The following is a 25,633-nucleotide window of genomic DNA, read 5'->3' as shown; positions in this document are numbered from 1 at the left end:
GCCAGATATATAATAAATTGTATAATTTCCATAAACATACTGCAGTAATTTACTTTAATCCAAACAGCCATACCTTACCATACCTGAATGAGGCATTACGAGTCATGACGAAACAAACTGAACCTTTAAGGTGAAATCCAAAATGTTTGGGAACGAGACAAATGTATGAAAAGTGATCTGTACACATTTTTCCAAGACTCAAGAATTTGGGATGCCAGCCACTGTGGCACAATTAACATTGACAGTGGTTGATTCGAAACACTATTCAGGCAATGTGCATACAAAACCGTGGCTTGGTTTAAACATTATAAACATTGATTCAAGTGTGCACAATTACAACAATCACTTTTCCAAACGGATGGACTTGACATCATGACAACTTTTCATTCCACTGCAATTCACTGTACACTGTCATTCCATTTGCATCAACCTGTGACATCATCAAAGAGGGCTGCCTAAAAACACTAAATTTTGACACTTAAAAAATAAAGGTAACATGTAAAATGACAGAGGACTGTTATGTTGCTGGATGGTGGGGGTGGGGTTATGTTACAAATACACAGGTTAAAGGGGTAAAATGCCACATGAACACTTCTTCAGTCTCTATGAGCCATATGAACTGTTTCTCATGTCTGCCTTGCCATTTTTTGGTTTTGAGTTTGTTGATGTTTTTCCTCGGGCATACGTGTCAGTTCATCATGCTCCTCAGTGCTACATGAAGTGCATCTGGAAAGAAATAATTCAGCTTCATCAACAACATACTGCCATGTTACAAGGTTCCCACACTGACCTATTAATTAATCTTTTGACCCACATCTTTTAAAATAACACTCATTTGAATTTTTTTCATGACTGTGGGAACCATAATGTTAGCATTTTTCACTGCTATCACACACTTCAAGTATAGATATGTATAGAAAAATATTCATTAATCGTATTATCATTTAAGACAGTACCTGAGCTCCAGGAATCGGGGTGAAAGGATTGGTGGTGCGGAGGATGGGCTGATTATATATCACAGGCTGAGGGGCCATAAAGGGCACTGAACCCATCTGGCCCACATTAGGGGGAATCTACAGGGCAACCAATGCAAAAACATAGCATGAGTGCACACTTAACAAAGTCCTTGTATTATAGGGATAGTTCAACCAAAAATGAAAATTCTGTCACCATTTTCTCACTCTCATGTTGACTTTCTTTCTTCCATGGAACACAAAAGGAGATGTTAGGCAGAATGTTTGCCTCATTCACCATTCACTTTAATTGTATAGACAATGAAAGTGAATGGTGACAAACATTTCCTTTTGTGTTACATTTAAGAGAGAAAGTCATATGGTTTTAGAACAACATGATGACATAATTTTGATTTTTTTGGGTGCATAACCCCTTTAATTCTCACAATTATGATAGAAATAATTATCAATACACTCAAAAAAAGATTTTTGCTGCTTGATCAATTTACTTTAACCAATTTACATTAATTGAAATGAACTAAAGCAACAAAATTACAGAACATTTTCCTCTTGGGTTGTTTGTTGGGTTCTATCCATTTAAATTTGTATAATGGAAGTTTACTTAATCCATTTGAGTTGGGACTACATGATTAATTTTTGTGGTGTTAATGTAGCATTGATGAAACTTGGCAGGGGATTTCCATGTTCCAGCATGCTTTGCATGGGACTGAATAGGGAGAACAAGTGTTAAAATTAAGTTATTTTATGTTTTTTTTTTGTTTTGTTTTTTTTGTGCAAGATTTTTAAAGTTTAATGTTCTGTCATATTGGTATTTATTAGTTTCTGATATGCTGGAGTTTTGGGGGTTACATTTGTGTTGATGAATGACGCTTATGCATAGCTTGAGGATACATTTTCAATCAAGTGATGCTTGATTTGAGTGCTACATAGCTCTATAAGCAGTTGCTATTTGAATATTTCTTTTAAAAGAAAAATTTGTTGTAATTATTCTAAAATCCCATATTATCAAGCTGCATGATGAGTAACACATACCATCCCATACACAGGCACTTGGGGGGTTGTCATCGGAAATGCTACCGGAGCTGGTGCCTGAGAGAGAGATATAGACATTGAAAAAAGTCAAAAGTAATGCAAATATAAAGAAATATGCATATTTCTTTTGATAGTTCTTTTAAACTAGTTCATTCAATCATGTTTATGTACAAGCAGGACTTACATAGCCAGTGTAAATCATTCCATTCTGTACCATAACAAAAACATGCAAAAAAGCGAAAGACACAAAGGCATTACTGACAATGACACAAAACCAATTGCTTTTCTGTGTTATACAGAGTGCACAGGCCATGTTGCTTGCATTGTGAATCCCATACATAGTCTATTCAAAACATATCAAATCAAAGAAGCAGACTGAAATTTCATGACAGGAGCATGAGCCTTGAGCAATGAATCATTTCCCGTACCATTTGTGGCATCGGTATGGGAGCAGGAGCCAGGTGTGTGTGGCTCCAGGGTGCTGTGCCATTCATGGCTTTAGACTGCCAGTGGGAACCTCCTGATGATTTCTTCTCCAAATGAGCCCACTGCACTTCTGGCCTGAAAACAATGTATTCCTATTTCAGACTATAGCAATTATAGCTGTACTTTCTACAACAATAATGAGTGTTACAGAACCTTTTCCAAGAAAAAGTTCAGCGTTTACGTCAGAAAAAGTATTTTAACCCTCAAGTACGGTGTGAGTCCCAATGCCGCCCTTACCTTCATCAGAAAAACATGCTTAACATTGATGTATCAGGCTGATACTTCAGGATTTTCCTAATCAAATAAGAACTAGTTTTAAACTAAATTTAAACTAGATAACATGCATCAAACATCCTCTATGAACAAATTTACATCACGTCTTTTTGGGGTCATGTAGAGCATAAACATGAATAAATGCAATTAATTTTCACATGATTAGATTTCATAACTGGTATACACACAGTGGAGGTACAGTCCAATCTGTATGTTTCTACAAAATGTATACCCCAAACAGAACAATGTTACTATTTGTGATAACCACCAAAACGTAAAGTTGATGCCTACTTTGTGATAAAACAGAGGGTTAAAGCTTCAGTAATATTTGCCAACTGGGTTTTGACTAGGTCAGAGGAATAAATTAAAATATATTAAGATCATCATTTTGAAATTACTTTTATTATATTTAGACTTGAACATTGGGGGTCTCTGGGACCCCAAACAACAATCGATTTCAACAGAACATAAAGGTTAAAATGATTTTAAGCTAACACTTGCTTCTCTTTGACTCGAAGAACCCTTACTTTTTGGCTGGGGGTCCACCAAAATGTAAATCTAGGAAAAACAAAACACACGTACATTTTAAGTTAAGGTAACACATAGTTTAATGTGTTGAATTGCCATGGAAACTAAATAAAAATGTTTTTTGAAAGACTCACTGCCCATAAGATTGGCCAAGGACGAGTCCAGGTCATTAGTAAGTAATTTTCCTCCATTGTAGAAGTGTGTGCCTTGACTTTGGAACTGTGAGGAGAAGGTGGGCTTCAATAGTGCTCCTATGGGAAAACCAACCTAGAAGATAAAATGGAGGAATCGTGTCTAAGAATTTTCTCAAAAGTAAAACCCATTATAATCTTTATAAAAACTTGTGAAAGACTCACCCGGATGAGTCCCAAACAAGTGAAGAATATGCCATGAATTAATGAAGAAAATGCAAGATAAATATTTCACCAATGACTTAGAATACAGAAAGAGAGAAATAAATAGAGACAGTTATGTGCCAGTGTCAGGGTGTTCTGCTTTTGTTACCTCCCCAGCTGTTGTTATTGGCTGGTAGGGTGGTTGTCTGGGCAGAGGTGCTGGAATTGTGTTGCAGATCAAAATGGTCACTGGTGAAGCTGTGCACACTGTTAGGTATGAAGGGGAAGATTACAATTAAACCTTGTATGTTGTTTTCACAAAAAAAGGTAAACAAGACCTGCAACTTCGCTTCTGTTCTAGATTTGTACAATTCTGGTTGACTCTTGAAATTTTGTACTGTTAATGTTCTTGGCTCCTTTATGATAAATTGCTTGCGTTTCTCCTCATTTGTAAGTCCCTTTGGTTAAAAGAGCAACTTGACTCTGCTAAATGAATAAATGTAAATGTAAAAGGCATAGAGAATAATGGTCCCCAAGTAAACCTCCAGATTTGTATTTTATATTCATGTGCAGCTACTACTAGGGATGTGATAAACAACATATTTTCAAAATCGACTAGTTGGTGGGTTGCCTGAATGACAAGTTGACTAATTGGTCTTAAGGAAGCCCTGTATAACTAGGCTGGTTTGAGGTTCACCTGATCCATATTGGGTGAATTTCTAAGGGGGCTTCTTCTGTCAAAAACAGATAGACAGAGCACAACAGAATGGAACAGAATGCAGGGATCTTGAACCCTCAAATTAGCCTATTTTTTTTCCTTGACATGCCGTCTTAAAACACAACACTTGTGGCTGGATGCTCAAACTAACAGCATGGCACATTTCCGATCTTGCATCCTGGTTCTGAGTGAGTATATTTTGGAGGATGCAGCAGACCACTGTGATCTGACACAAACTGCCGGGACTGTACAGCATTACTCAGTGACTGTGATACAGAATTATCTCTTTAACATGGCAAAAGTGTGCTTGACTACACCGCGCATCTGAATATATGCCAGATTATAACGATTTTCTCCATCATTTTATCATTATTTGAATAATTACTGCTGATATTATCGACAGAAAATACACACACACACACATCTCTTTTGAATAAAATTTATTTTTCCGTCTGCTTTCATCTGGCGGTAAAAGCGCAATGTAAATTGCACCAGGCAATGAAGCGCAATCTATAAAGAGCCTAATTTACATAGAAAGGAGATGAACATCGAAAAGTAAAAAAAAAACAAAAAAAACATAAAAGTCGACCTCGCTAAACAACTAGTCGGTTGTTGGACTAGTTGCCCATTGTGACCCATCTCTAGCTCCTACTCTAGCAAAACTCCAGAAACAGGACTTGTGTACCCATTTGTGATGGGTAGATCAGATGGACTGGAGAGAAACTCTGTGGCACCGCTGCTGGTGCAGCTACTGTTGGCACTGCCCTCAGACTGCCCACTGGGGGATATTGTTGGGGTCTGCATGCCAATATCTTTGAGCTGAACAGCCTGCAGAACAGAAGTAACATCATAAACTGAACCAACTGACACTCAATGTTTCAGAGAAGATAGTTTGGCTAAACATACATTGTTACAAAGATAGAATTGTGCAAAGATCTTTCATGCTGTTGTGAATTCTGTGCTCATTAGCAGTTTGACAGAGGTATGTACTCTGGCAAATTAATTAGATTTCTTACCTTTGTAGGCTGTAGTCTGTCACCCTCCAACTCCCTATGAATGTAAGATGAAAATGATTTACTGGAACATCAGATAGCCGAGAAACAAAAACAAACAAATAATTTGCAAGTTAGGCAAGCATGTCTTGCAGTGGTTCTATGAGGACCTATTTTATTATGAGAACCACAATCCTATGGCAACGTTGATTATAGGTGTACATTTAACAGCAATACTTGTCTTTTTATTTTAACTTCATTCTTAAAAATATAAAAGATCTTTAGCGCCACAATACCAATATGATGGAACAATATCAATAAGTTCCATGACTGTAAAGTACCTGCTGATGGTAGTGGCTTCTTTCATTTTCTTGCCCTCCAGAGAAGCCAGGTGTTGCTCCAAAGCTTCTAAGAGACTGCTTGGAGCCTGATGGTGAAGTTAAATAGGGATGGAAGACAGGTTTTAGGTAATACAACAAAATGGTTAAAAGTAGCAGTAGTAGATTATTTACTAAATGCAAACACACACACACACACACACACACACACATTTTCACATAGGACAATTAGGAAGTGATACGTAAACGATACATATTCTACCATAACAATGTATACACTTTATAAAACAAAACTATACATGTTTTCCTTTTTATTCCGTTTCTCTGACACACTCATATCTTCACACACATAAAGTCTGCATAACTAAGAGAACCTAACTGTGGTCATGGGTCTCTGAAAACAAAGGGGAAACACAACAGAAATAATTAAAGTGGAAAGGATTTAGCTTACAGCTACACATGCAAAAATATCTGTTTCCCATGTAAGTTTTCCGACAGGCCATGTTAAGACCTGTGAGGTCACCTGAGATCAATGGCCTCTTAAGAAGATTTAAACCATGAAAAACAGAAAGCAGACTGACCTACAAAGGAACTTTTTACTCGTGCACAGGATAAAAATGCACACACTGTTCAGGTATCAAATGCCACAGCAGAACCTACTAATCTTTGGATTCCACTTGGATTTCTTTTAAATAAATCAGGAGTTTCAAAGCGTGTTGCCTTAAAGTACAATTGCTACTTTTCAAACAGTCTTTGTGATTATAATGTCAAAGAGAGTGTCTGCATCAACATTTTGATAGAATTTGAAACATTTGGAAGCCAAAGCAGGTTAACAGAAGAAAGGCAAACATTGACTGAGAGCATGTTTCCAATATTTTATGCTTGTTCTGCACTTTGGTCTAAAAAGGGCAATGCCAATTGAATCTAAATGTTGGCAAAAGGATACAGTATGCAAACATGTGTGTCTGTTCTTATACAATATTTGCCTTCCAGCCACTAGCTGTGCACAGTGTGCATGCCAATTTAGAGGAGGAAATTTCATGAATAACAAAAGAACAGATTTCTCAGACCCATAATCAGACAAAATCGAGGGAGATTTTTACTGAGAAATCTGAAACATATGCAACGAAACAACACACTATTAAAAGGAGAGAATAAACAAGGAAGAGAAGTTAAGACAAGGGTACTACAGGAGTAGGAGTATACAAAAGGCCATGATGAGTATCTATCTTACAGACAAGAGGAGCCACTTATTAAATAATAAGCTTTCAAACATACTATTGCTGATCATTAATGAAACTGCTAATGATCGAGTACTTGAGAAAATAATGCAGGCCTTCTGAATACTGCTTCAGCTTAAGTAAAAAAGGCACTCCTTCCAATAAAATGTTTTGTTGACATGGTTGAAGTACCACTCTGTAGTGTGCCAGCCCAACACCTTCAGGAGTCCCTGTCCAATGTAAATAAAAATGTCAAATATGCCAAATGGTGGCAAACTGAAGGGGGATGTCAATGCCCAGCACCCCTCTTCTGTTGGCATGGAGCACATCTGGTAAAACATGCAAAACTTGCAAAAACTGGAGGCCTATATATGGCTTTAATGCTGACTATAAAACTTTGGGAGGTGCCAGGCAGAATTTAGTCCCCTCCTCCAGTTTTAAAGCATTCTTTTAGTTGTGCACATTCACTGTTCTTCCCATGAAGCTATCCAAGCAGAGTACCCTACCAATACAAAGATATATGGCAAAGGTGAGTGCGTACAGGTAAGGAAATGTCTTTATTTGGGAGCCCATGCCCTTAACATCAGACTGGTCACATACAGTGTGGCAAAGTTCATCAGCACAAGCACCATTTAGCCATATTTCTATCAGAATAAGAATTACAAGCAGTCAGATTTCTCATGGGTATGCCAGTAAGAAATAGTGGCTTGAGGAGCAAGCACTAAGATTTAATGAGACAATAGCCTTAATTGACTTCAATTACTGATCAAATGCTAAACGAATACATGTGGTTATGACAAAGGCAACAGCTATCAGAGATAGCACCTCTAAAAGTTCACATATACTAGCTTTAGTACCCATTTACCTCGGATGACAACAGAAAATGCAAAACAGCACATCTGATTCCTTGGGAGTGCACGGGTATGGAGTAAGTTTCTTGAGGCCCCTATCCTAAAAGTCTGATAGATGAGGGGAAAATGAAAAGAATAAGGGCTGGGGATGATCGTCTATGGGGTGAGGCGTGAATGAGAGATCAGGGTGAAGCCACATGAGAGAAACTGAGATGAAATGCACCACTAACCTGTGAGAGATCTGGGATGTCAACCTGATCAATTCCAACTTGCTGTGACACAAAAGAAAAGGAAGGGAGGGAGAACGAAAAACAAAATGTGAAACCAAATGGTAAAAAGAGAACCAAGGCACGTGGAGAAGGGAGAAAGAGGAATTAAGAAAAAGAGCCATTACTCCATGCAGTGTTATGAGAACAGAAAAGAGAGTATGGATGACAGACATCAAGGATTTGTAAGTGGAGTGGTAGGTGAGAAGACATTGAAATGTCACTTGTAGGTCATGGGAACAATGGCGAAATATTTACATGACTAGGTGAGAAACATCCAAAAGAAACACACAACTAATGTTGACTTTGGAAAAAAGACAAGAAAAACAAATGGCATACACACATCGTTATACAAATAAAGAAATGTGCTCTTAAAGTCAACTTTAGTCAGTTTTTGGATAGCACTTCACCTTTTTCCTGAAGAGTCATATTTTTCAGCCAAAAAGCAAAAGGAACCAAAAGAAAATTAAAACTCAAGAAGGATGTGCTTAGCATTTTTTCCCAACATACGCCTCCATACATATCAAAATAATGAGTAAACAGCTAAATTCCAAACATCATAGCGGCACAGTTGTCAAAAATAGTGTTTGTTTGCAGCTAATGAGGGTGCCCGGTAATTATTCATCGATAGCGAAGCTTTATCTTGACAACTTATCAAACATACAGTATCAAAACGGTATAAAAAGAATCAACAAGAGTCTTTGTCTTTATGCAATTATGCATCCAATAGTTCCAGAGGGACTTGTGAAGGGCCAAATTGACAACTGTGCCCTGCATCCAAACTGCAAAAACAAAGATTCAACTCATCGTTTGCACATTTATTTCAAAAGGGACTGTCATTGCAGAAACAGATGGTTTACATCTAAGCATCATAGCACTAATCTTGCTGTTGTTGAGAGGGACAGATAGATAGAAAGACTTTTTCTGCTAAGCATGCAGTGCAGGCACCAGAACAGGCAGCATGGTGGGGGGGTGGGGGGGCCTTTGAAACATGTTTTTAGACCAAAAGGCAAGAGGGACACTCAGCATAAAAGGGTCTGAATAAGATGAGCTCAACCAACCCATGCATGAAATATATCTGGAGACACTTTACCTCGGCCACCTTGAGAAACTCTGAGAGCTTGGTCATCCTGATAAGAAATGTCTTGTATATTTCCAGCGCCTCTTTGCATTGATTCTTCTTCATATTAAAATATTTCTCTTTGAAGTGAAGAAAAAACTGAGTTTAGCAAATCCAAGCAACAACATTTCTCTTTGAAGTAAAATAGAATATATTTCTTCTATATAATATATTCATATCCTGCGACCAAAAACAATTGCATTGCACACTCATTTACAAAGCTAATTACACACTCGTTCAAACAAACACAAACTAGCATTAAGATTTGTCTTAATACTTTTGCATAAATATTGTACAAAAAGGAAAACCACATCTTTTGACAAAAAGAATTTCCATGACTTTTCCAACACTTTTCCAGTCACTATTGGCCCTTTGCTAAGCTCTGCCTCCATTTGGTTACTGCTGCTTGCTCAGACAAGCTTTGCAGTAAGTCCCATAGGAATAAATAGGAGATTACCATGGACGTTGCAATTTTTTGCAAATTATGCTTATTAATCAAATGAATATTATTCTAACATGGTCTGGAATGTTAAGTGACATTGTAAAGCATTTTTATCTTCTGTGTTTCTTGAATAAACCTGTTAAATTAAGCAATTGTCTCCCAAACCGTGGTAAGCGAACCCCTGGTGACGATGGGGGTAGGTGATAAAAATTCTGAGATTTATAGTTCTTTTAATTTCATCCAAGTCTAAAATAACTTTCAAACCGTTATTTCCATGTATTTCTCACTGGCAAAAAAATAATTTTGTGTGCCCTCTAGTATCGAAACACCAAAATGGTCGAGTCATAAAGGTCAGAGAAATAGCATGCAATTAAATAATCTTTTACAGTTTAAAAATGCATCTACTCATGCGTCGTGCATGGGTGTGCAGCAAGCCCAGCACATTGCTAGATAACATAGCTTAGTGATAGCTAACAAAATGGATACTTCGCTGTTTTACCATACTAACACTTGTCAGTCGTCTATTATTTTACTTTATTTATTTTTTTTAATCGCAGTTTGAAACGTAATTTGTATATAAGGTGAGATGCATTGGGAGTTTTGATTTTGATGGTGTAAGTTAATACGTTTTGATAACAGCTGTCAGATTTCACTCGCACTGGTGCGGCCAAATAATTTTCCACATTCCCACACAGCAATTTTCACTCACATTTTCTCGCACCCTAGAGCCTTGTTTTTTCATTGTTGCATGATTTGTTTTCAGCAAATGAGCTCAACCTTGCTAACAGTGTCAAATGTGACATAAAAACACTTCACCTGGAACTGAATGCGCAATTGTTCAGATACTTCCTCCCAATGCTCAAAGTCGACCAGTAATGCCGTACCTGAAATGATGCGCAATTCCTGACACATTACCTGCAGCTATTCTTGCGTACTGGAAGCTCTAATAAAGTGCTGGTACTGTGTCCTGCTCCCGTTACACGATGAGGGGGAGTTTGCAAGTTATGCAGTTATGTCATATCTGGCACACCCATCCCATTAAGGAAAGCAATGGAGTTATCAATGGAGTGCCCTAGCGTAGTAAACATTACCAAGCTGTGATTGGTCAATGGACATTTCGTGTTTAGTGAAGGGTCAATTGGACAAGGATTTATTAAAATAATTTTGTAGAGATTGCACTCACAAAGAGCAATATTCTGCCAATGAATTATTTCAGAGCTGAGCCTAAACCTTATCAATAGTATATTAACAAAATAAATGTCCATACATTTTTAAGATTGTATTATTTCCCTGACTTTTACAGGCCTGTAAATAATAATTTTCAAATTCCCGGTTTTCCATTAACAAGGTTACAGAAAATACATAGAACTAAATGTGAATGTATTACCTAGCAGATTAATGACACCCTCATTGTAAGCAGCAAAGATGCGGATGGAGTCCTTGAAGAGCAGCGTGAAGGCACAATTGATCACCCCATTGGTCAGTTCACTAGAGCTGGCCTGGAGAGAAGTACAAAGTACAAATGTAATTAAAACATTAATGTTTCAGATCAGCCTTTAAGTCCTTGTTTGCATTTATCTCTAACTTTCTGCTAGGCATCTACAAATTCACTATCAAACATCCATACTCTATTAAGCATAAAATATTTTGTACCTCATGGTCAGAAAAAAAATGGCGTTTGGGGCAAAACTGACTCTGAAAATGACAAAATGCCCCAAACCTGTATATTTACAATATGAGAGCATAAAATGCCTACATATTGCATATATTTCTAGGCTAATCTAGTTATGGGTTTACAAAAAACAAAAGGTTGCACACATACATTCAAAATTACAAATCCTCTCCACTGTCCCTCCCCAAGAGCCCCCCCAAAAGGCCAAATAACTGCCCCATTTTTTATTAAAGAAATCCAGGCTGCCTTGCCTTTTATATGACATCTCCTCAAATGCCCCTACCCTGCCCATCTCTGTGTGCCACTATTGAAATGAGGGCACTCCAGCCGACTTCCATCCCCTAAGGATGACCTGTCTGCCGATCATAACACTGGCTAGGACCCAATTCGTTATGCATTTATCCCCTATATTAATGACCGCCCCATCGCCTAAAATGCAGAGTCTGGGGCAAAATGAAATCTGAATGCCCAATACGTCACACATAAAACTCTGAACCCTCAACCAAAATTCTTGGATCTTAACACACCACCAAAAAACATGGTTTGTCCCCATCTTCTGATTGGCATCGCCAGTAGGTGGGTGTGTCTTTAAGACCCAGCCTATACAATCTAGAGGGGGTCCAATAGAATCGATGTAAAATCTTTAATTGCATAAGGCGCACCCTTGCATCTCTAGATGTAGACTTGATGTTTTTTTAGAACCAAGCTGACACTCCCTCCTCCAATACCGAGTTTAAATCGTTCTCCTATAATCTCTTGAGAGATGTTGAAGCTCCATCCCACATACTCTGAATTAGCAGGGAGTAATACACTGATGCCTCATGACCTTTTCCAAAAGCAGTAATCACATCTCCCAGAGTATCTGCCACTTTAGGGGGATGTATGCTACTCCCAAAAATAGTACAAGCAGGTGGAGCAGCCATAAATACCTAAAACATTGAGGCCTGGGAATCCCAAAATGTTGAACCATATTTTCAAGGGATCTCAACACTCCATTCTCATATAGGTCACCGAGCGTATTAACCTCCCTCACAATCCACTCTGTCCAGCAGAAAGGGGACTTATTAATACATAACTTTGGGTTCAGCCATATGCTCGAAGCAACATTTAAATAAATGTCCGAATTAAACACTCTGGACACTTTTGTCCATACCGCGTGCAAATACGAGATAGAGAGGACACATGATGCCATGCGAGAAGCAGACGTGTGAGCGACTAGCTCTGCGCACTTTGCTAGTTTTTCTAATTATTTTCATGTTATAATCTGGTGAGATTCGATATACCCAATTATATATTTGCTTTTTGAGGTAAACATGGCAAAGAAGTCAAAATCCTCAGACTCTAGAGACATTAAAAGAAACTTACGTGTTCAAGCTGAGGCCTCTGACGGGCCTGAGAGCCGGGGACTTGATTTGGAAAGCACGTCGGGAGATGAAATCCAGCGTCAACTGTCCAACATCTCGGTGATGCTGACGAAGTTTGTTGCTGACTTGGAGGAACTCGCTGTAATACATCGATCGATTATGGCGATGAGAAAAAAATTCTCTGAGTTGGTCACAAGAGTATGTTGAGAAAGGAATCGATTATCTGGAGTCTTTGGAAAGGGAATTATCCGCTAATCCACCCGCGTCCAAAACAGACTTGTAATGAATTCTGGAAAAACTTTCTCGAAAATATGAGCCGAAGGAATAACATGGATTGTTGGAATTCCTGAGTATGAAGAAGGCAGAGATATGGTGAAATTCCTGGACAAGCTCTTCCCGAGTCTGCTCGACATAACAGGCCACAAACTGGAAATCGAGCGAGCTCACAGAGTCCCGGCTCGCAGATCTGCTGAGGGAGACAGGCCCCGATAAATTTTGGCCAAATTTCTCAGATCATCCGATAAAGATCTTGTGTTGTGCCAGGCGAGGAGCAAAGGAAACCTTTCTTGGAAGAATCACAATATTTTCTTGTTCCTGGACTTTGCGAATTCGACAAGAGAGAAATGCGATGTAAGAAACTCTTACATCAACGGAAGATCGCTTTTGCATTGATGTTTCCGGCCAAACTGAGAATAGAAACGAAGGATGGCCACAAAGTATTTACATGTCCCAACCAGGCACTCTCATTCATAAATACATTGAAGTGAGTAAGCCATTTGAAGTTTCTTATATTAGTGGTTTGACTCGCTGAACATACACTCGACTGTCAGAGGAAGCTGGGCACCATTTTTGTTTCTTTTTGCATTGGCTCCGCCAAGCGGCTGGAGTTTGTTTTGTGGAAGGACACTTCCTTCAAGAAACTTTTGCATTGATAGAAGATCGTTTTTACACTGAAATTCCCGGCCAGATTGAGAATGGACACTATGGATGACTGCAAAATATCCACATGCTCACATAAAGGATGTCTTTTATAAAGTTGACGGGCTGAGTGGACATGGTGTATTTTTTTTTTTTTTTGCGCTGCCTCCAAGGATGCCCATTTCGTTTCTTTTTGTGCTGGTTCCGCCTAGCGGCTGGAGCTTGTTTTGTGGAATAACACTCCTTCGGGTAAGTTGTGGATGAATCTGTTCGTTTCTTGTGCTTATGCCTCCTGTTGGCTGGAGTTTGTTTTTGTGGAGTATAAGTTTAAGGGATATTAGAAGGATTACGTCACCTGCCGTACTCATAAACAGCCGGATCACTGAACACTTGTAACACTTGTTTGTCTGTCTGAGGAAAATGAATGGCTTTATATCAGCTGGAGTTCGTTTTGTAGAGGAACACACCTTCGAGACAGTTCTGTGAATGAATCTACATGTTCTTTTTGTTTATTCTGCCTGTTGGCTGGGGTCTGTTTTACAAAGTATTTTCTGTTATGTAATTTTGACTCACAAAATTTGTGCAGAAGCACCAGACTTGAGCAATCCAATGGCAAAGTTGTCGCGGGGGTTCTCGCATGCGCACATGGACCTTCTGAGTTTAGAGGGATTGACGGCAGTTGGCGCTGTCGTGCGTGGGGTTAATGCACATGTTTTTCTTTTTTTCCGTTTGTTTTGTTAACAAGTGGGTTATCTCTCTCCACATGGAAAGTGAATGGGTTGGGGCACCCCATAAAAAGAAGGAAGGTTATTTATTTTATTAAGCGTAAGAAATATGATATAGTGTTTCTTCAAGAAACACATTTCTCCCCACAGGAAGCTGAAAAATTTGGGAAGATATGGGCTTGACATGTTTTCTTTAGTGCTGGCTCAAGTAAGAGTAGGGGGGTCATTATACTGATAAATAAACATCTAAAATTAAAATGTCTCAAACAGATTAAAGATAAATCAGGAAGAGTCATTATTGTTTTAGCAGAAATTCAAGGGCAAAGGTTGATTTTGGCTAATATTTATGCACCTAACACCGATGATCAGGGCTTTTTTATAGATCTTGAAGGGATGTTGCAGGCCGCTGGCACCCCTCATGATATAATACAGGGAGGAGACTTTAATCTTTTGATGGACTCAGTCCTTGACCATAGTGAAGCAAAAGTGTGTAAGCCCCCTAGAGCAACATTGACACTTCACAGGTAGTGTAAAAATCTTGGTCTTGCAGATATTTGGAGACTTTTGAACCCATCTGGTAGGGACTATACATTCTTTTCATCAGTCCATAAGATTTATTCTAGAATAGATTTCTTTTTGATATCTAAGTCCCTCATATCATGTTGTTGATTGCTCAATTGGAAATATTTTAGTCTCAGATCACACCCTGGTGAGTTTAGAGGTGTTGCCACATACGGAGAAAAAGAAATCATATAGTTGCCGCTTTAATGTATCCCTTTTGCAAAATCCTGATTTCCAAGAAATGTTAAAGACTGAAATCAATGTTTATATGGGGACCAACTGGTCCTCAGTATCTTCTGTGGGCATGGCTTGGGAGGCACTTAAGGCGGTTCTTAGGGGTTAGATCATAAAATATGTCTCATTTACCAACAAATCCAAAGCCCAAGAACTCGTGGAGTTGGAAGAGAATATTAACAGTGCCGAAGCAGAGCTGAAGCGTAGAATGTTGTCTGATGGCCTTAGAGAATTGACTTGATTAAAATACAGATATAATACTATTTTGTCACGGAAAGTGGAGTTTTGGTTATTCAGGGCAAGACAGTAATACTTTGAGTCAGGGGACAAAGCAGGGAAGCTTTTGGCTAGATATATAAAACAGAGTGAGTCTTTTTCTACCATTCCCTCAGTGAAATCTGCTGGTGGTGAAATATTTACCTTGGCCATTGATATTAATAATGCCTTTAAAGAGTTCTATCTTGATCTCTATAGTTCCACGTCTTCGTCTACTGATGAAGATATTATACAATTTGTGGAACCATTAGAACTCCCTAAATTGACAACTGAGCAAAAAAATTCTCTGGATTCTGAGATAACCTTGGAGGAACTTGAAGAGGTAATTAAAGCCTTACCTACGGGCATGGCTCTGGGGCCAGATGGTTTTGTCGCTGAATTTTTTAGAACTTATACTACAGAATTGACTCCACTTTTGCTAGAAGTTTATATGGAATCACTAAAGAACGGAAAGCTTCCGCCAACCATGACACAAGCCCGGATCAGTCTGATTCTTAAAAAGGACAAAGATCCAAGCAAGTGTAAGAGTTACCTTCCAATTTCCCTGATCCAGCTAGATGTAAAAATTTTGTCAAAAATTTTGGCTAACCGGTTAAGTAGTTATGACATCTCTTATACATATAGATCAGGTGGGGTTTATTTGGGGCCGTAGCTCTTCTGATAACATTAGGCATTTCATCAATATCATGTGGTCAGTAGCGAATGATCAGACTCCGGTCGCTGCCATCTCATTTGACGCCGAAAAGGCGTTTGATATGGTAGAATGGGATTATCTTTTTAAAATTTTGGAAATATATGGGTTCGGGAGTACATTTATTGGTTGGATTAAGTTACTTTATAGACACCCTGTAGCAGCGGTACAAACAAATGGATTAATTTCAGATTATTTTACTCTGAATTACTCTTTCCCCATTATTGCCCTGGAACCATTAGCAGCCACGATAAGAAAAGAGGATGATTTTCCAGGGGTGATGGCGGGTGGTATAGCGCATAAGCTTCTGCTTTACGCAGATGATATTTTATTATTTGTCTCTGACCCCACTAGATCTATGCCTTGCCTCCACAGAATTATTAATTCCTTTTCCAAGCTCTCAGGATACAAAGTCAATTGGTCTAAATCTGAAGCTTTGGCTCTGACAGCATACTGCCAGGTAATGGCTTTTCAGCCAGGCGCTTTCCAGTGGCCCAAACAGGGCATTAAGTATTTGGGTATTTTATTCCCAACAAATTTGTCTGATTTAGTTAGAGTTAATTTTGACCCGTTAATAAAAAGTTTTTAGAGCGATGTGGACAGGTGGGCTTCATTACATTCATCTATGATTGGGAAGGTTAATGTTATTAAAATGAACTGTATTCCAAAATTCAACTACCTACTACAGTCACTCCCTATAGATGTACCCCTCTCTTATTTCAAGCAATTTGATAGCATAGCGAAGTCCTTTATTTGGAATGGTATGCGTCCCAGACTACATTTCAACAAATTACATAGGCCGATTGACAAAGGTGGGCTAGGCCTACCCAAGATTTTGTTTTATTATTATGCGTTTGGTCTCAGGCATTTGGCTCATTGGTCGCTTCCACCTGAAAGAGCCCCTCCCTGGTTTTCTGTTGAACAGGAAGTTCTTGCCCCTATTTTGCTGCTGCAAAGCCTTACTATCAAACTAACCGGAGAAGTTAAATCACACCCGGTTATTTCACATTTGCACGTGATTTGGACAAGAGTGGCCAGAGTATTTAATACGGACATTTATTTAAATGTTGCCTCAAGCATATGGCTGAACCCCAAATTATGTATCAAAAAGTCCCCTTTCTACTGGTCAGAGTGGATTGTGAGGGGGGTTACTACACTTGGCGACCTGTATGAGAGTGGAGTACTGAGATCTTTTGAGAATTTGGGTCATCATTTTGGGATTCACAGATCTCAGTTTTATAGGTATTTACAGCTGCGCCACATGCTCTGTACTGTTTTTGGGAGTAGCATACACCCACCTAGGGCGGCAGGTGCTTTGGGAGAGGTGATTGCTGCTTTTGGAAAAGGTCATGAGGCATCAGTGTATTACTCCCTGCTAATTCAGAGTCTGGGGGATGAAGCTCTCTTCTATCAAGAGATTATGGGAGAAAGATTTGAATTTGGTATTGGAGGATGGAGTGTGGAAGATTCTGAAAAATTTTAAGTCTGTATCTAGAGATGCAAGGGTTCGCCTTATGCAATTTAAGATTTTACATAGATTTTATTGGACCCCCTATAGATTATATAGGCTTGGTCTTAAAGACACACCCACCTGTTGGCGATGCCAATCAGAAGTTGGAGACACCCATGTCTTTTGAGGGTGTATTAAGATACAAGATTTTTGGTTAAAGGTTCAGAATTATATGTGTGATGTTTTGAACGTTCAAATTTAGCTTTGTCCCAGACTCTGTATTTTGGGTGATGGGGCGGTCATGAATTTAATGGATAAAAAATTGGGTTCTGACCAGTCTCATGATCGGCAGGCAAATAATTTTAAGGGGTTGGAAGTCAAAAGGAGCACCCAATTTTTCGGAGTGGTGTGAGGAAATGGGGAGGGTAGCTGCATTTGAGGACGTGGTAAGTAGAAGGCTGGGGTTTAGGGACATATTTGATAATAAATGGGGCAAATATTGAGTTTTTTTGGGGGACTCTCGGAGAGAGGGGATGTGGAGAGTGTAGTTTAGTCTAATCATGTATGTTTACTATTATTTTATTTTATTTATTTATTTATTTTTTTTTTGGGTTGTGTGTGTGTATACTGTGGGACCACAGGGGTGTTTGTTGGGGGTCAGGGTGGGATTGTATTTGTGGGGTTTAAATGTAAAATGTTGATTCTTTGTATATGTGTTGAGTTTTTCTCTGTCATGTGCATATGAATCAATAAAAATGTTAATTACAGCAAATGCGAGATAACGAGGTGTAACTTAACTTCTCCAGTTAGTTTGATAGAAAGGCTTTGTAATGGTGAAATAGGGGCAAGAACTTCCTGTTCAAAACCAGGGAGGGGCCCTCTCAGGTGGAAGTGACCAATGAGCCAAATGTCTGAGACCGAATGCATAATAATAAAACAAAATCTTGGGAAGGCCTAGCCCACCTTTGTCAGTCAGCCTATGCAACTTACTGAAATGTAATCTGGGATGTTTACCATTCCAAATGAAGGACTTCGCTATGCTATCAAATTGCTTGAAATAAGAGAGGGGGACATCTACAGGGAGAGATTGTAGCAGGTAGTTGAATTTTGGAATACAATTCATTTTAATAACATTAACCTTCCAAGTCATAGATAAATGTAATGAAGCCCACCTGCCAGAGGTGAGTGTTGTTGAATGTGTAGCTAATATGAAGTGATTTTTGATGAAAAATTTAAATCAGCTCTGAAAACACACAATGTGAAGAAAACACTCCCAACAACAACAATTTGAGGACTTAAAACAGAAATCTAAATACTTAAAAATCTACCTTGACAGTCGACAAAAGAGACTTGTATAATATAACCTAGAGACCAACTTACTGAGTGTTTATTTTATTTTTTGGATTTTTCCCCCTTTTTTCCCCCAATTTGGAATGCCCAATTCCCAATGCGCTTTTAAGTCCTTGTGGTCGCGAAGTGACTCGCCTCAGTCCGGGTGGTGGAGGACGAATCCCAGCTACCTCTGCGTCTGAGACCGTCAACCAGTGCATCTTATCATGTGGCTTGTTGAGCACGTTGCCACGGAGACATAGCGCATGTGGAGGCTTCACGCCATCCACCGCGGCATCCACGCTCAACTCACCACACGCCCCACCGAGAACAAACCACATTATAGCGACCACGTGGAGGTTACCCCATGAGACTCTACCCTCCCTAGCAACCGGGCCAATTTGGTTGCTTAGGAGACCTGGCTGGAGTCACTCAGCACGCCCTGGGATTCGAACTAGCGAACTCCAGGGGTGGTAGCCAGCGTCTTTTACCACTGAGCTACCCAGGCCCCTTACTGAGTGTTTTTTGTGATATGATATCTTGTGTATTATTAGAGACAGTATAGAATGAGATGGGTCACTCTATACTTTTGAATGGGAGAAACTGTAATGCCAAATTTGCAGCTCTAAGAATGGAAGACCTACCGTACAATAAAAACGAGCCAATCACCTTTTTGATGGAGACATCGCCTGTCAGTTTACATGCTTTAGCTGGACCAGCCTGAAATATAGCGGGGGGTTTTGTGCATGAAGCAGCACAATTTATGACACCATTGTTGTATGATTTTATTGTCAAGTCAAATGATTGTCTTTTAATCAGACCAGGAGGGAGGTGTCAGAACTTTCTGGAACTTTCACATGGAAAGTTCACATTTTGTATTTGATGCTGATTTGATGTTATAGGCAACAGCCATAATTATCTTCAGATTGAGACTTTCATTCAACTGAAGTACTGGACATAAATGGATGACACACTGTGTGCTTTATATGGTTAGAAAATCAATTCCAGGGAGTGCATATTGCAAGTTAATTTATGTCAATATCTTTACCTCAAAGTCCAGAAGGGTGTCCAGCTGATTCTGAATGATAGGGAGGGTCTTCATCAGCTTTTCTATGCTCATAGTGCGCATCACTCCATCAGTCCTAAATAGAACAGATTGATGGCATGAAGTTACAGAGCTGAAAGTGAAAAGTGTGATCACAGTTCTACACTGTCAGAGGCTGCTTTAAAACAGCACCATTCTATCAGCAGTAATGTTTGCCGCACCCTCTCTTCATCTTGGTGAAATCAACTGCAATGAGCCGGTAGGACAGTGCCCTCTCGTTCAGATACCTGCTGTAACGTCTAATGTAGATGGACATATCGTAACCTAGAAGAGACATTCAATAAGAATAAGACTAATAGAATACTGTACCCTACTTTTATACCTTGTTTCTTTCACTACACAGATTTCAGTATCAGACACGACACATATAACATAAACCTATGCAGTTAAAAATTGCACTAAATTAAAAAGTCTACATTTAATTTCAGCCTTTACATTTTTAAGTACAATTAAAGTAATGCCAAAGTTACGACCTGCAGTGATAAGTTCATATTTTCAACCACTTTGAATTTGATTTGTTATGAAGAAAATCTGTCTGAAACTCCAAAAACTCATCCAAACTGAGTAGAAATGGCAGAAATGATTGCAACAAAAATGTTGTTATAACATAATGATGAAAAAGTATAGGTCTATGAACAGAGCTCTAATGAAGTATGACAGAGAAACATTAAGGTTTACCTACCTTGTAATGCACATTTATCTACGAAATTGTTCAAGTTAAAGAGTGTGCTTCTTGATGCAAGGTACTGGATAAACCTCTGGTAATGTAAAAGACAGATAATGAAGTGCAGGATTGTGGGGTTAACAGTAAACTAAGTGGAATAATAAAAATAAATAATTTTCGGAAAAGCACAAAAGAGAACATCAGACCCAATTGCAACAAACCCCTTAAGTTAATAAAATCCTTAGTTATAATTGTAAGCATATTATTAATGGTTTATTTAATAGGGTTTGTGGCATAAAAGAGACTTGATTATAGTTTTTTGCTTCTAACAATTGACAGAATGGTTCTGGCAAATACTTTTATATTGATTTTGTGACACAGTCCACTGAGAAACTGCAGCCAGTTGCAACAAACCTCAAGTTAAGAAACGTTAAAATACCCTTGCAATTATACCTTGGAAAAAGGGTTTTCTTAACTTAAGGGGTTTGTTGCAACTGGCCAGGCAACAACAACAACAATACATCCAGTGATGAAGGATGTGAGACCTTACCTCATTGCCATATATCATGAGGTGGTGTGAAGTAATGAGAGCCTTGAACACCACCACCCAGCTTTGATTTGCTGTCCTCTCAAACAGCGTGTCAGCCAAGTGAGGTATGTTCACGTTCAGCTCATTGGTGCAGTGCATTAGATCTGGAAATGGTGTGAAAACAGAGCAGAAACAATGACTTTACATGTTCCAGGGTGATTTTATTGTGGCTGAATAAGTCCTTGGTTTGTTGACCTATTAATAATATACCTCACAGAAACACATACATTTCTCAAACATTAAAGAGATAGTTCACCCAAAAATGAAAATTCTGTCATCATGTTCCTCCATGGAACACAAAAGGACATGTTAAGCAGAATGTTGGCCTCAGTCACTACTTAAATTGAATGGGAAAAATGATGGTGACTGAGGCTAATGTTCTGTATGATATCTCCATTTTTGTTTAACAAAGGAAAATGTAATTAGAATTAGAAACAATATCAGAGTGTGTAAATTTTTTGATGAACTATTCCTTTCGTGTATATATTTAATCGAGAAATGAAGGAAATGTGTTTAATTTCATTGCTTAGTAAAATGGAATTGTCAACCAAGCAGATAAACACTATATGGCCAAACGTTTGTGGACACCCCCTTCTAATTAACGAATTTGGTTACTCCGTTAAATCCAGTAAAGAAAAATCTTAATGTTTCTTTATGTAATGGCTTGGGCTTTGTGTGCTTCCAAATTTGAGGCAACTGTTTTGACAATGCCCCTGTGAACAAAGTGAGGTCCATAAAGAAATGGTTTACTGTGTCTGGCGTGGAAGAAATTGACTGGCCAGCACAAAGCCCAGACCTGAACCCCACTGATCATTTTTGGGGTGAACTGGAACAGGAACTGTAAGTCAGGCCCCATCGACCAACATCAGTTCCTGACCTCACTGATAGCCTTGTGTCTGAATGAGAGCAAATCCCTGCAGCCATGTTACTACATACAGTATAGTGAAAAGCCTTCCCAAAAGAGTGGAAGCTGTTATTACAGCAAAGGGGGAAATTGATGCCTAAGGTTTTGAAATCAAATGTTCATCAAACACATATTGCGTCCACAAACTTTTGGCCATATAGTCTATATATATATATATATATATATATATATATATATATATATATATAATCTCATATCTTAAGACACTGCATACATAAGATATTGATCTGTTTTCTACTTCAATGGTTTTTAAATATATTACAGAAAACTGCCAGGGGTACAATTGCAGTAGAATGTTCCACTATTACAGTGAAACAATATACAGTATAGTGATATGATATTATGTAGTGATGATGGTCAGCTATCTAGTTTGACATTGCTTGAATTGCGGTTACTCAAAAGATGCACTTGATTTCTCTCTAATTAACTGATAATAAAACCTGTGTCAGTGAATGCTATCACATATTCAGGGAACACCTGATACTTTTATTAGCCTACTCTGAATGAGCCTGGCTGTTTATTCGATCTACAGGCTGTTTTCTTTCTTTATGTCCCCCACAGGACATCTGCTCTAGACTCTGGACTGACAGCTTAATTGATAACCTGCTCCATTAATCAACTAAGCTTAGCTATTATTTGTGAATTAAAGACATATAAAAGTTGACACACACAAACCTTTCTATATTTAGACAATATGGTTGTGATGGTGGGGTGGGGGGGATTGTCACTGTGTTGCACTTTACATAAAAAATGAATAAAAATTTAAAACTCACACCCAAACCTAAAATAATAATAATAATTCATACAAACATATATATATATATATATATATATATATACCTGAATCGGATCACCTTGCTAAGGATTAGATCTACTGTATTGACTCATTTCTAAAGAGAAACAAAATGGGTAACATGTGTATATGTATTAAATAGAATTTGTATGCATATCTACAATATGATTATTTCATATCTATTTCATAACGTATATCTATTACACTAAACGATCCCCCCTTTTTTTTTTTCTTAAAAGAGATTTAAAAATTAAAGGAACAGTTCAGTTCAAGATACGCTCAATCCACAACATTTGTGGTAAAATATTGATTACTAAAAAAAATAAAATAAATTCGACTGGTCCCTGGTTTTTTTTTTTTTTTTTTTTTAAAGCAGAAATCTGGGCTCCAGTAAGGCACTTACAATGGAAGTGAATGGGGCCAATCTGTAAATGTTAAAATACTGTTTCAAAAATATAGCCACAAGACATAAACAATATGTTTACGTGTGATAAAATTGCTCATTAACCTTTTCTTTGTAAAGTTATATTCAATTTTACAACTTTGTTGGCATAACGGCATAAACCCTAAAACAACTGTAAAAATTACAATTTAAACAAGTTTACAGCTAAAATAATACACAAATTTGACCAGAATAATTCATCTAAGTGCTTTTATAAAATTATAAGATACACATTTCTGCTTTTAAACCTTAAAGAAAATAAAAAATAAATAAATAAATTGGCCCCATTCACTTCCATTGTAAATGCCTCATTGTAACCTCGATTTTTGTTTCTTTTTATATATATATATATATATATATATATATATATATATATATATATATATATATATATATTTTTTTTTTTTTTTTTTTAAGAAAAGGAGGGACGAGACATAATTAAATTTTGTGGTAATCAACATTATGCCACAAATGCTGTCGATTGGCCTTAACTTGTATAACCAAAAATATTCTTTTAACATAAATGAAAACAAATGCATAGATGTTCGGGTTCATCAGAACAGGCTGAAATTACAGGTTATGGTGATGGTGAGGGCTGCAATATGTAAAAATCTCCACTGCATTGATAGTGCTGTCACCTTCAATGACTCAGAGGATACCAAAAAGCACAAGTAAACAATGTATACAAATACAAACAGCAACAACAACATTAAAAAGTGGGATACAGATTAAATTCAGCAACAATTTGGAGATTGTACAGTATACCTCTGATTTGACAAATTAGTGGTCACCATGCGTTGCCCTTGACATTGTATGTTGCCTTTAATGGAATCAGAAATAAAAATGATTTATACCCTTGTACAGGTTTCACCCCACAGGTGTTCTACTACTGTCAACATAAAGGCAACAGCATAATTATTTAATAAACTTATCTAAGTTATCGTACGCATGAAATTAATGCAGCTTTAAATGCAATTTGATCCAATTAAATAACTAAAAGTGGTCAAGTGTAATGGTTAAGACTGAGGTTGCAAATGTATATATGCAAATTGGTCAGTGTGTCAATCATGCGTAGTAATTTGCACTCACGCGCGCGGCTTTAATGTCCGTATGGGACCATGAACGGGCCACGGTGACCTTCAGTTAATTGATGATATGAACTCTATAATGGCTGTCCAGAAATCATCAGCTTTAATCATTTGAATGTCCCCCATTGGGTTGTAAACACCAACAATAAATATAAAACTAAAAAATAACGGCCAGGAAAGAATGAATAGGCTTACTAAATGACAACCGTTCGCCTTACACCAAGCCATGATGCATAACAAAACGGATGACATTTTGAAGAGCTTTTCTGCTTTAACCTACAATCAAGGTGCTTCTTCTTGGGCGCGCTGACTTCGTGCGTCGTGGCCTTGCACACGGCTTTGCTGATGGCAGATCCCGTCATGCTGTGCTGAGCCGCGGCGATCCTGTCCGTGATAGACTGTCCCGACATATTACGATTTTCAGTAAATCGTCTTTCAAGAAGATCTTTTCACTGCAGGGGTGTGAGGGAGCCCACTCCGTGGGTTTTCAAAGGTCTTGCAGAGCGCGCTACCCTGATACGAACAGGACACGGCCGAGGATGCTCTGACATTCAGATAACGTCGATCACTCACGGTTAACTGCGCGCGGAAACGATGACAATTACAAACAGCGATATATGGTTTCCGATCAGCGTTATTTAAATACCCCTTTCGGCGCACACAAAAAGGACACTATGTTACTCGCTTCCCTCCGGTGTTGCCGGTTAACCATGTAATTGCTGTTTAGCTATCGATGATCTCTGCGAACGAAAATGGAACAAAACCAGTCGGTCCGTCTTTATATCGTAGTGTTGTCAATGTCAAGTTGTCTATCTAGCAGCGGAAAAATTCGCCCTGATTCATTGCATGCATGTAGTCGGTGCATAACGGAATTTGTTACCGAGCATCATTTTCAAATTCCTTCAGCCCTAAGTATAAATTCATAAGCTAATCAAAATATTAAATGTCATATAAATATCCAAGTCGAATAGATGCAGCAGCGGTCCTACATGTGGAAATTCAACATCTCGTCGATGACATCTTTGATGAAGCAACAATTCCAATTTCCTTCAGTTAACAGTCGGACGCTCTGGCAAAATGGCAGTATCCGAATCAGGTGACTGAAAAGGGGGGCGACTGGCCTGTGTCAGAATATCTGGGGTGGGCACCTTAAGGTGGAATTTCCGCACTGCTTTAAACCCCTCTCTGAATACACACAAGAATGCATCAGACGGCCATTTCATAGTCTTTCA

At 38.4% G+C, this 25,633-nt stretch overlaps 1 protein-coding gene across 2 annotated transcripts; it reads right to left on the bottom strand.

Annotated features, from left to right (window-relative positions):
- Nucleotides 1–37: 37 nt before the first annotated feature.
- Nucleotides 38–25,479, bottom strand: LOC127431003 (phosphatidylinositol-binding clathrin assembly protein-like). Of its 2 annotated transcripts, XM_051681172.1 has the most exons (19): nucleotides 24,682–25,479; nucleotides 21,115–21,257; nucleotides 20,583–20,658; nucleotides 20,062–20,164; nucleotides 19,844–19,937; nucleotides 10,963–11,074; nucleotides 9,107–9,213; nucleotides 7,978–8,019; nucleotides 5,680–5,765; nucleotides 5,363–5,396; nucleotides 5,032–5,174; nucleotides 3,798–3,895; nucleotides 3,428–3,544; nucleotides 3,293–3,323; nucleotides 2,435–2,567; nucleotides 2,191–2,214; nucleotides 2,007–2,063; nucleotides 957–1,073; nucleotides 38–726 (listed from the first exon to the last, which is right to left on the bottom strand). In XM_051681172.1, exons 1-19 carry the CDS (start codon nucleotides 24,809–24,811, stop codon nucleotides 712–714), a joined length of 1,662 nt encoding a protein of 553 aa, XP_051537132.1. In that variant the 5' UTR covers nucleotides 24,812–25,479; the 3' UTR covers nucleotides 38–711. The 2 variants fall into 2 exon arrangements, with proteins under 2 accessions (XP_051537132.1, XP_051537133.1); XM_051681173.1 differs by lacking the exon at nucleotides 7,978–8,019.
- Nucleotides 25,480–25,633: the final 154 nt, after the last annotated feature.

The sequence above is a fragment of the Myxocyprinus asiaticus genome, chromosome 40 (genome assembly GCF_019703515.2).
Source record: "Myxocyprinus asiaticus isolate MX2 ecotype Aquarium Trade chromosome 40, UBuf_Myxa_2, whole genome shotgun sequence".
Lineage (NCBI taxonomy): Eukaryota > Metazoa > Chordata > Actinopteri > Cypriniformes > Catostomidae > Myxocyprinus > Myxocyprinus asiaticus.
The sequence above is the reverse complement of the archived record's forward strand: the minus strand, read 5'-3'. Positions and strand labels throughout refer to the sequence as shown.

What these genes read in the sequence shown, in the direction of transcription:
- LOC127431003 (XM_051681172.1), bottom strand. Translation starts at nt 24,811, where the DNA reads ATGTCGGGACAGTCTATCACGGACAGGATCGCCGCGGCTCAGCACAGC. An exon ending in TTCACCAAGATGAAGAGAGG is followed by an intron (nt 19,938 to 20,061) that starts GTGCGGCAAACA and finishes TGTTCTATTTAG; the next exon opens with GACTGATGGAGTGATGCGCA. An exon ending in ACACCCTTCTGGACTTTGAG is followed by an intron (nt 11,075 to 19,843) that starts GTAAAGATATTG and finishes ACTTCTCTCCAG; the next exon opens with GCCAGCTCTAGTGAACTGAC.